Source organism: Dendrobates tinctorius, unplaced genomic scaffold, assembly GCF_039654945.1.
Source record: "Dendrobates tinctorius isolate UK_male_01 unplaced genomic scaffold, ASM3965494v1 ptg000048l, whole genome shotgun sequence".
NCBI lineage: Eukaryota > Metazoa > Chordata > Amphibia > Anura > Dendrobatidae > Dendrobates > Dendrobates tinctorius.
The window spans coordinates 27,054,294-27,067,022 of NW_027361716.1; the positions used below are offsets into that span (position 1 = coordinate 27,054,294).

The 12,729-nt window shown below is 43.9% G+C and overlaps 1 protein-coding gene across 3 annotated transcripts in view; it reads right to left on the minus strand.

Annotated features, from left to right (window-relative positions):
• EDC4 (enhancer of mRNA decapping 4) overlaps positions 1-12,729 on the minus strand; it is a 634,971-nt gene that overhangs the window by 251,151 nt on the left and 371,091 nt on the right. For 2 of the 3 annotated variants that reach the window (XM_073576355.1, XM_073576357.1), the window contains exon 18: positions 9,225-9,305. The exons of the other annotated variant lie outside the window; for it this stretch is intronic. In XM_073576355.1, the coding sequence (XP_073432456.1) occupies positions 9,225-9,305 (81 nt within the window). The remainder of the gene's footprint in view (positions 1-9,224; positions 9,306-12,729) is intronic. 3 annotated transcript variants of the gene reach the window in all.

A 12,729-nucleotide genomic window follows, 5' to 3' on the forward strand; every position in this document is an offset into this window, starting at 1 on the left:
ATATAAGAGATCGTGGAGGACAGACAACCCCTCAAATATGCCTTAAGGGCATCCCAAAATAAATTAATATCTTGAGGTTCCGGATGAGACGCGATGAAACAATGCAACTGATCGATCGTTCTATCAGGGGACACTATTAACTTTAACCAGAAAGAATTCAACTTCCAAACTATCCCATTGTTTAATTGTCCATATTTAAGTTTAAGAATGATCGGGCTATGATCTGAGATCATAGGAAATGGTTGAGGAGGTAAAAGTGGCTGGGACCCTAGGAGGTAGCGACCATGCTATTTTAGAATTTTGGATAACTAGAGGCGGAAGACCTGTGAAGACTCAGACGTCAAGGTTAGATTTCAGAAAGGCAGATTTTAAGGGATTCAGAAAGAGAATTGGAGGGATCCAATGGCTGGATATCCTTAAAGACAAAAATGTCCAGGAAGGATGGGAAATCTTGAAAAATGAAATTCTCAAAGCACAGTTGTTAACAATTCCGAAAAGAGGGAAGAATAGGAAGCATTTAATGAAACCAGGATGGATGAACACAGAACTTAAGCACATGCTAAAAAGGAAGAAAAAAATGTTTATAAAATGGAAAGAGGGAGGCATATCTAAAGAAGAATATAATGCTGTCTGCAGAACCTGCAGGGCACAAATCAGATTAGCTAAAGCTGAAAATGAATTGAGGCTTGCAAGAGATGTCAAAAGCAATAATAAAGGATTTTGGGGATATGTCAAAAGTAAAAGAAAAGTCAAAGATGCTATAGGATTTTTACAGGATGAAAATGATGAAATGGTAAGACAGGATGTTGAGAAGGCTGAACTTTTAAATTCCTATTTTGCATCTGTTTTCTCTCAGAAAGGAAATGTAACATCAACTGTTATTCACTGTCCTATTAAGGGAATAGAAGAATCCAGGATATCTATAAACAGAAAGATAGTGAGGAAACACTTAGCTAGCCTAAATGAATTCAAGTCTCCAGGTCCAGATGAATTACACCCCAGAGTACTGAAGGAGATAGCAGAAGAAATTTTTGAACCCCTCTCCATAATCTTTGAAAATTCTTGGAGAACAGGAGAAGTGCCAGAAGACTGGAGAAGAGCAAATGTTGTTCCTATCTTCAAAAAGGGGAAGAAGGTGGACCCAGGCAACTATAGGCCGGTGAGTCTGACTTCGATACCAGGAAAGATCTTTGAACAAATTATTAAACAACATGTATGTCAATACCTGGATAAGAATGAAGTGATTAAACAGAGTCAGCATGGGTTTGTAACTAATAAGTCATGTCAGACTAATTTAATTTCCTTCTATGACGGTATTACTGATTGGGTGGATCAAGGAAATGCTGTAGATATAGTATATCTTGACTTCAGCAAAGCATTTGACAAAGTCTCTCATACAATCCTTATTGAAAAAATGACTAAGTATGGAATGGACAAGGCAACTGTTAGGTGGATTCATAACTGGCTTAGTGATCGGACCCAAAGAGTGGTCGTAAATGGCTGCACATCCAGTTGGAAGAATGTCTCAAGTGGGGTACCACAGGGCTCTGTCCTGGGCCCTGTATTGTTCAACATCTTTATCAACGATTTAGATGAAGGAATTGAGGGTAAACTGATTAAATTTGCTGATGACACAAAGCTAGGAGGGATAGCTAATACTAGAGAAGAGAGAGAGAGGATTCATAAAGATTTAAATAAACTGGAGAAGTGGGCAGCAACTAACAGAATGGTTTTTAACAGGGAGAAATGCAAAGTACTACATCTGGGCAATAAAAATGAAAAAAGCATATATAGAATGGGAGGAATAGGGCTAAGTGACAGCACATGTGAAAAAGACTTGGGTATACTAATAGATCACAGACTGAATATGAGTCAACAGTGTGATGCAGCAGCAAAAAAGGCAAATGCAATTCTAGGATGTATTAACAGAAGCATACAGTCTAGATCACGTGAAGTAATTATTTCCCTCTACTCCTCTTTGGTCAGACCTCATCTGGAATATTGTGTCCAATTTTGGGCACCACATTTTAAAAAAGACATCAACAAACTGGAGCAAGTTCAGAAAAGAGCGACCAGAATGGTGACCGGTCTGCAAACCCTGTCTTATGAGGAAAGGTTGCAGGATTTGGGAATGTTTAGTTTGCAAAAGAGAAGACTGAGAGGAGACTTAATAGCTGTCTACAAATATCTAAAGGGCTGTCACATTGTAGAAGGATCAACTTTATTCTCATTTGCACAAGGAAAGACTAGAAGCAATGGGATGAAGCTGAATGGGAGGAGACAGATTAGATATTAGAAAAAACTTTTTGACAGTTAGAGTGATCAATGAGTGGAACAGGCTGCCACGAGAAGTGGTGAGTTCTCCTTCAATGGAAGTCTTCAAACAGAGGCTGGACAGACATCTAACTGGGATGATTTAGCGAATCCTGCTTTGAGCAGGGGGTTGGACCAGATGGCCCAGGAGGTCCCTTCCAACTCTACCATTCTATGATTCTATGATCCCCCTAGTGCCATGCTCTATGTTATCCACCCACATCGCCAGACCGCTGGAACCAAATATGTAATCAATGTGCGACAGAGAGCGTTTAGTGGACGAGTGACAGGTATATTCTCTTAACTCAGGGTGACGCATCATCCACAAATCCAGAACTTTGTGTTATTTATGCAGAGACGAGACTGGGCTGGAAGAAGTGATGGCTGTCTGCGCTGGACAAGAAGAAAAGCAAAGATGAAGGACTTCAACTAGAGACATCACTGGTGTTATACACTCTATACTGTGCACAGAGGTCCTGTGTATAATGTCACTGGTGATCACTGTACCTGTACACTGACACTATATACCTTACTTTGTACAGCGCTTCTGTGTATCATGGCACTTATGGTAATATTAGTATTAAGTCACTATGTGGTGGTAATTTGTGATCTGGTCATAGTGTGGCTGTATATGTTCCTTGTATGAGGTATTATTCAGTCACTATGTGATGGTAATATGTTGTCTGGTCATGGTGTGGTGGTATTTGTTTCTTGTATGTAGTAGTATTTGGCCATTATGTGGTGGTCATTAGCAATGGGCGAACCCGAACAGTAAAGTTCAGCGTCCGTACCGAACACCTACTGTTCGGGCACGGACACCGAACACGGACTTCACCAGGAAGTCCATGTTACCATTCGGGTTCGGCTGCCCGAACATCCAGTGTTTGCTGGGCTTTAATGTGCATGACAACACGGCAAACACTGCTACTGATCGGCAGGAAAATCATCCCCACCAGTCAGAGAACCACGGTTCCCACGCAGTCAAAAGACAGCGGGAGCGCTCAGCTGTAATCAGAGGTATAAACTTTACCTCCAGTCACTGGTGTTTGCTGATGGAACTAGAGCTCTCATCATCTGACACCTGTGACCACTAATTACAGTGAGAGCATTAGTGGAATGTGGGCGTTTTCATCTGCCGCTCCTGCGCTGTAAATAATTTAAAAAAAAAACGGCCAGACAAAAACTCACAGCTGGGGGCTGCAACCCTCAGCTGTCAGCTTCAGCAAGGCTAGTAAGCAAGAAGAGAGGGGTCCCCACGCTGTTTTTTTAATTAATTAAATTTAAAAAAACGGCATGGGGTCTCTCCCTTTTTGACAACTAACCAGCTTACAGCTGGGGGCTGGTATTCTCAGGCTGGTAAGGGGCCATTGATATTGTGCCCCTCCCCAGCCTAAAAACAGCAGCCCGTAGCTGCCCAGAAAAGGCGCATTTATTAGATGCGGCAATTCTGGTGCTTTGCCCGGCTCTTCCCTGTTGCCCTGTAGCGGTGGCAAGAGGGGTTAATATATACCCCCAATTGAGTGTATACCTTGTCGCTGTGGGACAGCTGTATGGTTTTTTTTTTTTATCAAAAGACCGTGTTTACTAAATACCCTAAGTGAATTATTTAATGCACTTGCTTTTTTACTTATTTTTATTAGGGTATACCGTATTTTTCAGACTATAAGAAGCACCCAGGTTTTAGAGGTGGCAAATAGGGAAAAATATATTTGAAGCTAAAAATGTGGTAAAATATTTAATAACAAATAGCATACTATTATATGTGGTGTTAGGCTAGTTTCACACTAGCATTTGGAGACGCAGCGTACGCTCGCTGTGAATCTCCGCCCCTCCTCCGGTCAGCTCCGCCAATGTGTGTATGCCGCTGCATGCGACCTGCATACCCCATCGTTAGAATAGGGTATGCAGGCCGTGTGCAGGTATGCTTTTGCTGGCGCATGCATCCTTTTGACGGTGCGCCGACCTGCGCCAAACGCAACGTGTTGCATTTTGGTGCGGCCGGCACACGGTCAAAAGGACGCATGCGCCGGCAAAAGCATACCTGCGCAAGGCCTGCGTACCCAATGCTAAAGATAGGGTACGCAGGTCGCATGCAGCGGCATGCGCCCATAGGCGGAGCTGTCCGGAGGAGGCGAGGCAGGGGGCAGAGCTTCACGGCGAGCGTGCGCTGCACCTCCAAACGCTAGTGTGAAACTAGCATTAATATATATAAAGGTATGTTATTATGTGGGAAGCTACGGGTAGAAGATGGTGCTGCGGGACCAGTGTGGTATCTGTAAAGTACTATATGAAGACGCTGTAGGGCGAGTATAAGAATGGGGGCACAGGGCTTATATTTAATGCACCACTCCAGCACTGAAAAATACCACTGGAGTTCTGCTTTAAGATCCCATGGGAGAACTTTAACTCCCAGCATGTCCTGCAGATCTTATGGCATGCTGGGAGTTATAGTTCACCACAAGATGGCAGAGTGATGTTTATGTGCTGTAATTCCTAACCTTTTAATTAATTCTTTTTTGTACAGGCTGCTGTTCACTACGCTCAGTGTGAGGCTGTGTTCACACGTAGCGTTTTTTTCGCGGATTTGCCAAAAAATCCGCTCAAAAAAAGCCTAAAATAAGCTTCCCATTCATTTTAATGCATTTTGCACTTTTTGTGCATATTGATGCGTTTTTTACCGCGAAAAAAACGCTTCGCGGCAAAAAAACGCAGCATGCTCATTAAATTTGCGTCAAATTCCGCATTTCTAGTTCTTTCCATTGAGACTGGGGACGTGCGGGAAAAAACACAAAAACCGCGCGTTTCACTAGAAAACGCGCGTTTTCTGGGAAGGAGTCCGTTTCTTAAGCAGAAATTTTCTGCTACGTGTGAACACAGCCTAAGTCCTGTAGCCAGCCAGCCACGCTGTAGTGAGGTAATGCAGCATCACAGTGCCCTCCTTCTTATGACCTCACCACAGGTCATGTAAGAGGACGCTGCACTGTTTGTAGTGCGGTGTCTACAGGACCTGTGATGACATCATGAAGAGGCAAGGCTTTGTGCGGTCATGTGATGCTACAGCTTGCCCTCTTCATGACCTTACCACAGGTCCGCCACAGGAGCATTCAGCGTGCTGCCTGTCAGGTATGGATACCTTCTGCTGCACTCTGCTACTGCCCCCTTCGCCACCAGACACAGATCTCCCCAGCTGCTGCAGGAATCCAGCCCTGAGGAAACCATGTGGGTCTGTCATTTGCTGCTCCCTGCTCAGCTGACAGGTGGGCAAGGAAGCTGCTAATGAATATTCACTTCACTTTAAGTATCAGGACCAGTGGTTTCCCCAGTGCTGGATTCCTGCAGCAGGCAAAATTTTCCTGCCTCCTGCGATCCCAGTGTGACCCCACTCTGCCACTGCCCCCTCACCACATGCTACATTCTGACCATAAAGCCCCCGTTACACACTGCGATATCGCTAGCAATATCGCTGTAAAGTCACCGATTTTGTGACGTTGCAGCGATATTGCTAGCGATATCACTGCATGTGATACTTGCCTCCGACCCACTCCCCCGCTTGCTCATCGTTGGTCGCGCGCGAAGGTCCTGGATAATTTCTCGTCAGGCGCTTCCTGTGGCGCCGACGAGCGAGGCGTGGACGCGGGCGGGAGGACGTCAGGATCGCCGCGCCTGACAGGTAAGTAGCGACCCCTGACCCCAGCGATGTCGCTGGTGAGATCTGCCTGTGTGGCAGCTCACTAGCGACCACTTAGCGATGCACCAGCGATCCATATCGTTGTCGGGATCGCTGGTGCATCGCTATGTGTAACGGTACCCTAAGACGCACCCACACTTTCCTCCCAAATTTAAAGGAAAAAAAGTGAGTTATGGTCTGAAAAATATGGTATGCACACATTGTCTTTTTATTGGATTTGCTTGTTTCTATGGCCAGTGTGAACAAGCCTTTATATCATGCAAGTTTTCAAGTTATACTCCAGCTCAGTTTTGTTGCTCTCTTCAGTATTTTTGTATTGAGTACAAATAGGGTGTGGCCTCCTTTTCACTGAGCTGGGCAGTTCATATATAGTCCTTTCAAAGCTGGGTGTGCGGTTGGGACCTGTTGACTCTCTGCTACTGTTCACACTAGGTAGGTTTTAACATTAGAGAGTGTAGTTAGTGTAGTTATTGTCCCAATTGGGTAAATCTTGTCTCAGTGGGACAGCTTAATGCTTTTTTTGATTAAAAAAAAGTGTTTACTAAATACCCTATTTTAAATATTTAATGCACTTGTATTTTTACTTATTTATTTTCATTAGGGTATATGCACACATTGTCTTTTCTTTGGATTTGCTTTTTTCTATAACCAGTGTGAACATACCTTAACATCATGCATGTTTTCAAATTATACTCAGACTCAGTTTTCAGGTTTATTTTCAGCAAGGCTAGTTAGTAAGAATTAAAATACTACGTGGGGTCCCCCCTATTTTTGACAACCAACCTTGCTAAAGCAGACAGCTGAGGGCAGTTATTCTCAGGCTGGTAAGGAGCCATGGTTATTGCCCCCCACCCCAGTCTAAAAATAGCAGCCAGCAACTGCAACTGTGGATGCGCCAGTTCTGGTGCTTTGCCCGGTTCTTCCCACTTGCCCTGTAGCGGAGGTAACTGGGGTTCATATTTGTGGGGTTGATGTCACCTTTGTATTGTCCGGTGACATCAAGCCCATGGCTTAGTAATGGAGAGGCGTCTATAAGACACATCCATTAATAATTTACTTTAAGTAAAATAAAAAAACAACAATATACCATACCAGTCCGTCGTTCTGTCCCACGCCGTAACCCATGTCTGGGGGATATACAGTTTTCAAACTGGACGGTGAAAAGTTGCGACCGTCTCAGCTGAAAATCACTGGTGAATGAGCTGAGAGCGCAGCATCATTCACCAGCGGTGACATCATCGAGGCAAGGCTGAACTGCAGTAACCTCAGGACCGTGGGAAAATGCCAGTGATGAGATCACTGCTGGTAAATGAAGCTGCGCTCTCAGCAGCTCATTCACCAATGGTTTTCAGCAGGGACGGTTGCATCTTGGCACTGTCCAGGTTGAAAACTATTTAGCCCCCAGACATTGATTCCAGCATGGTATATAATGTCGGACAGGTATGGTATATTGTTTTTTTTTATTTTATTTTTATTATAGGAGATTGAGGGCTTGGCTTTGATTAGGTGATGCAGTAAGTATGGTTTAATTGAGATTAATAAAGGAGTGTGTGTCATTTTTTCAAATAAATGAGTTTATTCTGGCTGTGTCTTTATTTAATACTAGCTGAAGAGCCCAGCGCTGCTCGGGCATAGTAAATAACTGTGGTTAGTTATAGCAAATTATAATTATCCTCCATCCCATAGTCCCGTGCCCATATACCCATTATACATATCCACCATCCCATAGGCCCGTGCCCATATACCCATCATACATCCTCCATCCCATAGTCCCATGCCCATATACCCATCATACATATTCTCCATCCCATAGTCCCATGCCCATATACCCATCACACATTCGCCATCCCATAGTCGAGTGCCCATATACCCACACATCCTTCATCTCATAGTCCCAGGCCCATATACCCATCACACATCCTTCATTTCATAGTCCCATGCCCATATACCCATCATACATATTCTCCATCCCATAGTCCCGTGTCCATAAACCCATCATACATATCCGTCATCCCATAGTCCCGTGCCCATATACCCGTCATACATATCCTCCATCCCATAGTCCCGTGCCCATATACCCATCACACATCCTCCATCCCATAGTCAACCATTATGACATCATAATAAGCGGCGGGGCTTGCAACCTATGATGACATCAGCGTCGCCATGGCAACCATTATGACAGCATAATGAGGGGCGGGGCTTGATACGCACACTTTTCCCCCATTATGTAGATAGGGGGAAAATTGTTTGGTGAATTGGAACGCGCGGGGTTAAAATTTCGCCTCACAACATAGCCTATGACGCTCTCGGGGTCCAGATGTGTGACTGTGCCAAATTTTGTGGCTGTAGCTGCGAGGGTGCAGATGCCAATCCCAGACATACACACACACACACACACACACTTGAGCTTTATATATTAGATATAACTATAGGATTATAGACTGTGGAAGGTTTGAGGGGTGGAAGCGGAGCTAGGGTAAGCCTGGTCAGAGTCTCAATGGGGGGGCCGCTCATAAATGTTGCCAGAGTGAGGCCCTGAAATTCATGGTGGCAGCTCTGCTACTACCAGCGGCAGCTAGGAGGTCAAAAAGCAATGTTCGGTGATAACACCATCCTCTAGTAACCAGACAACTGGATCTGATCTTCTGATATCATGGAAAAAAAAATCAGAGCTGGAGAAGAAAGCTAAAACAGCCTGCTTCACTGTGATTGACCTGTTTATACAGACAGACCAATCAAAGTGATCATCAGGCAGGACCAAAGCCGATTGTTTTTGGGCCAGGGTGCTGCACTTCTATGATGTAGGAGTAGATATTATATTAAACACTGTGCGATTTTGTGCGGCGACAGGTAAACCCCATTCACGTACATATATACATATGTATTACATAGTAACATAGTTATTAAGGTTGAAGGAAGACTTTAAGTCCATCTAGTTCAACCCATATCCTATCCTAACATGTTGATCCAGAGGAAGGCAAAAAAAAAAACCAAGTGGCAAACAGTAATCTTCACACTGGGGAAAAAAAATTCCTTCCCGACTCCACATACGGCAATCAGACTAGCTCCCTGGATCAACGCAATATTAAGGAAACTAGTGACTAAAACCTGTAATAATATAATTTTCAAGAAAGGCATCCAGGCCCTTTTTAAATTTTAGTAGGGAATCACTCATTACAACATCATATAGTAGAGATTTCCATAGTCTCACTGTTCTTACAGTAAAGAATCCGCATCTGTGATTATGCTTAAACCTTCTTTCCTCCAGACGTAGAGGATGCCCCCTTGTCCCGTCACAGGTCTAAGAGTAAAAAGATCATTAGAAAGGTCTTTGTACTGTCCCCGCATAAATTTATACATTGTAATAAGATCACCCGTAAGCCTTCGTTTTTCCAAACTAAATAACCCCAGGTGTAATAACCTGTCTTGGTATTGCAGACCCCCCAGTTCCCTAATAACCTTGGTCGCTCTTCTCTGCACCCGCTCCAATTCAGCTATGTCTTTCTTATACACCGGAGGCCAGAACTGTACGCAGTATTCAAAGTGTGGTCGCACTAGTGACTTGTATAGAGGTAAAATTATGTTCTCCTCATGAGCATCTATGCCTCTATTAATGCATCCCATTATTTTATTTGCTTTTGCAGCAGCTGCCTGACACTGACCACTAAATGCGAGTTTGTCGTCCACCCATACACCCAGGTCTTTTTCAGTGACCGTTTTACCCAGTGTTTTACAATTAAGCACATAATTATACATCTTGTTCATTCTACCCAAGTGCATGATCTTACATTTATCCCCATTAAAGCTCATTTGCCATTTATCAGCCCAAGCTTCTAGTTTACATAACTCCTCCTGCAATATAAAATTGTCCTCCTCTGTATTGATTACCCTTCAGAGTTTAATGTCATCTGCAAATATTGAAATTCTACTCTCTATGCCCCCTACAAGGTCACTAATAAATATGTTAAAAAGAAGCGGGCCCAAAACGGACACCCTGTAGTACCCCTCTGCTAACTGTGACCCAGTCTGAGTGTGCTCCATTAATAACCACCCTTTGTTTCCTATCCCTGAGCCAGCTCTTAACCCACTTACACATATTTTCCCCTATCCCCATTGTTCACATTTTATGCATCAACCTTTTGTGTGGCACCGTATCAAAAGCTTTTGAAAAGTCCATGTACACCACGTCCACTGCATTCCCTTGGTACCGTCCGGAACTTACCTCTTCATAAAAGCTTATCAGATTAGTCTGACAAGAACGGTCCCTTGTAAATCCATGTTGATATTGGGTCATGAGGTTATTCTTCTTCAGATACTCCAGTATAGTATCTCTTAGAAAACCCTCCAGGATTTTACCCACAGTTGAGGTTAAACTTACTATGAAGAGGAGGATGAATGAACTCATGGAGATCAACATCCGACACTGCGGAGACACCATCACGTGTTTCTCAACGCAGTGATTCTAGAGCACTGCCCCCATCCCTTATGGGAAATATGTAAAACATGCAAAACAGAAGCCGTGGAGACACCATCACGTGTTTCTCAACGCAAGCAATGACCAGCCAGGTCTTTGCCCGGGAAGGAACAACCACGGGAAGGGCAGTCTCCAATGAAGGAAACCACCTATGCCAAAACATGGTATCCATCCACATACAGCTGTTTCGGGGTATTGCCCCTCATCAGTGTGGAGTAGGAAACTGGCTGGTAGGAGCAATGCCTAGTAAAAAGACTATGAAGAGGAGGATGAATGAACTCATGGAGATCAACATCCGACACTGCGGAGACACCATCACGTGTTTCTCAACGCAGTCATTCTAGACCACTGCCCCCATCCCTTATGGGAAATATGTAAAACATGCAAAACAGAAGCCGCGGAGACACCATTACGTGTTTCTCAACGCAAGCAATGACCAGCCAGGTCTTTGCCCGGGAAGGAACAACCACGGGAAGGGCAGTCTCCAATGAAGGAAACCACCTACGCCAAAACATGGTATCCATCCACATACAGCTGTTTCGGGGTATTGCCCCTCATCAGTGTGGAGTAGGAAACTGGCTGGTAGGAGCAATGCCTAGTAAAAAGACTATGAAGGATGAAAAGGATGAATGAACTCAACTTGCATTGAGAAACACGTGATGGTGTCTCCGCGGCTTCTGTTTTGCATGTTTTACATATTTCCCATAAGGGATGGGGGCAGTGCTCTAGAATCACTGCGTTGAGAAACACGTGATGGTGTCTCCGCAGTGTCGGATGTTGATCTCCATGAGTTCATTCATCCTCCTCTTCATAGTCTTTTTACTAGGCATTGCTCCTACCAGCCAGTTTCCTACTCCACACTGATGAGGGGCAATACCCCGAAACAGCTGTATGTGGATGGATACCATGTTTTGGCATAGGTGGTTTCCTTCATTGGAGACTGTCCTTCCCGTGGTTGTTCCTTCCCGGGCAAAGACCTGGCTGATCATTGCTTGCGTTGAGAAACACGTGATGGTGTCTCCGCGGCTTCTGTTTTGCATGTTTTACATATTTCCCATAAGGGATGGGGGCAGTGCTCTAGAATCACTGCGTTGAGAAACACGTGATGGTGTCTCCGCAGTGTCGGATGTTGATCTCCATGAGTTCATTCATCCTCCTCTTCATAGTCTTTTTACTAGGCATTGCTCCTACCAGCCAGTTTCCTACTCCACACTGATGAGGGGCAATACCCCGAAACAGCTGTATGTGGAGATACCATGTTTTGGCATAGGTGGTTTCCTTCATTGGAGACTGCCCTTCCCGTGGTTGTTCCTTCCCGGGCAAAGACCTGGCTGGTCATTGCTTGCGTTGAGAAACACGTGATGGTGTCTCCGCGGCTTCTGTTTTGGAGGTTAAACTTACTGGCCTACAATTTTCAAGTTCAGTTTTGGTCCCCTTTTTGAATATTGGCACCACATTTGCTATACACCAGTCCTGTGGTACAGACCGTTATTATGGAATCTTTAAAGATTAAAAATAATGGTCTATGACTTTGCTTAATTCCTGCAGTACTCGGGGGTGTATCCAATCCGGGCCCAGGGATTTGTCAATTTTAGTGATTTTTAGACGCCGCTGTACTTCCTGCTGGGTTAAGCAGGTGACATTTAATGGAGAATTTTTGTTATCACTGATCATGTTATCTGTCATGGGATTTTCTTGTGTAAAAACTGTTGAAAAAAAATCATTTAGCATATTGGCTTTTCCCTCATCCACCATTTCACCCAGACTATTTTTAAGGGGGCCAACACTATCATTTTTTAGCTTCTTACTATTTATGTAGTTAAAGAATATTTTGGGATTGTTTTTACTTTCTCTGGCAATGAGTCTCTCTGTCTCAATCTTTGCTATCTTGATTTGCTTTTTACAGAATTTATTTAATTTTCTGGATTTATTTAATGCCTCACTACTACCTACTTGCTTTAATTCTCTAAATGCTTTATTTTTGTCCCTTATTGCGCCCCTTACAGCTCTATTTAACCAGGGCTGTGGAGTCGGAGTCGTGGAGTTGGAGCTCATTTTGGTGGAGTCGGAGTTGGAGTCGGTATAAAATGGATCAACTCCGAAAATATATAATAAATTGGGTACAGTAGTTCAATGTAGAATATGCTTAATATTTTTTCATAGGAATTTGGAAAGTTATGAAATGTCCTATAAATGACTGTTCTGTTCCTGATCTAAGGCTACATTCACACACAGCGTTTTTCCTGCGTTT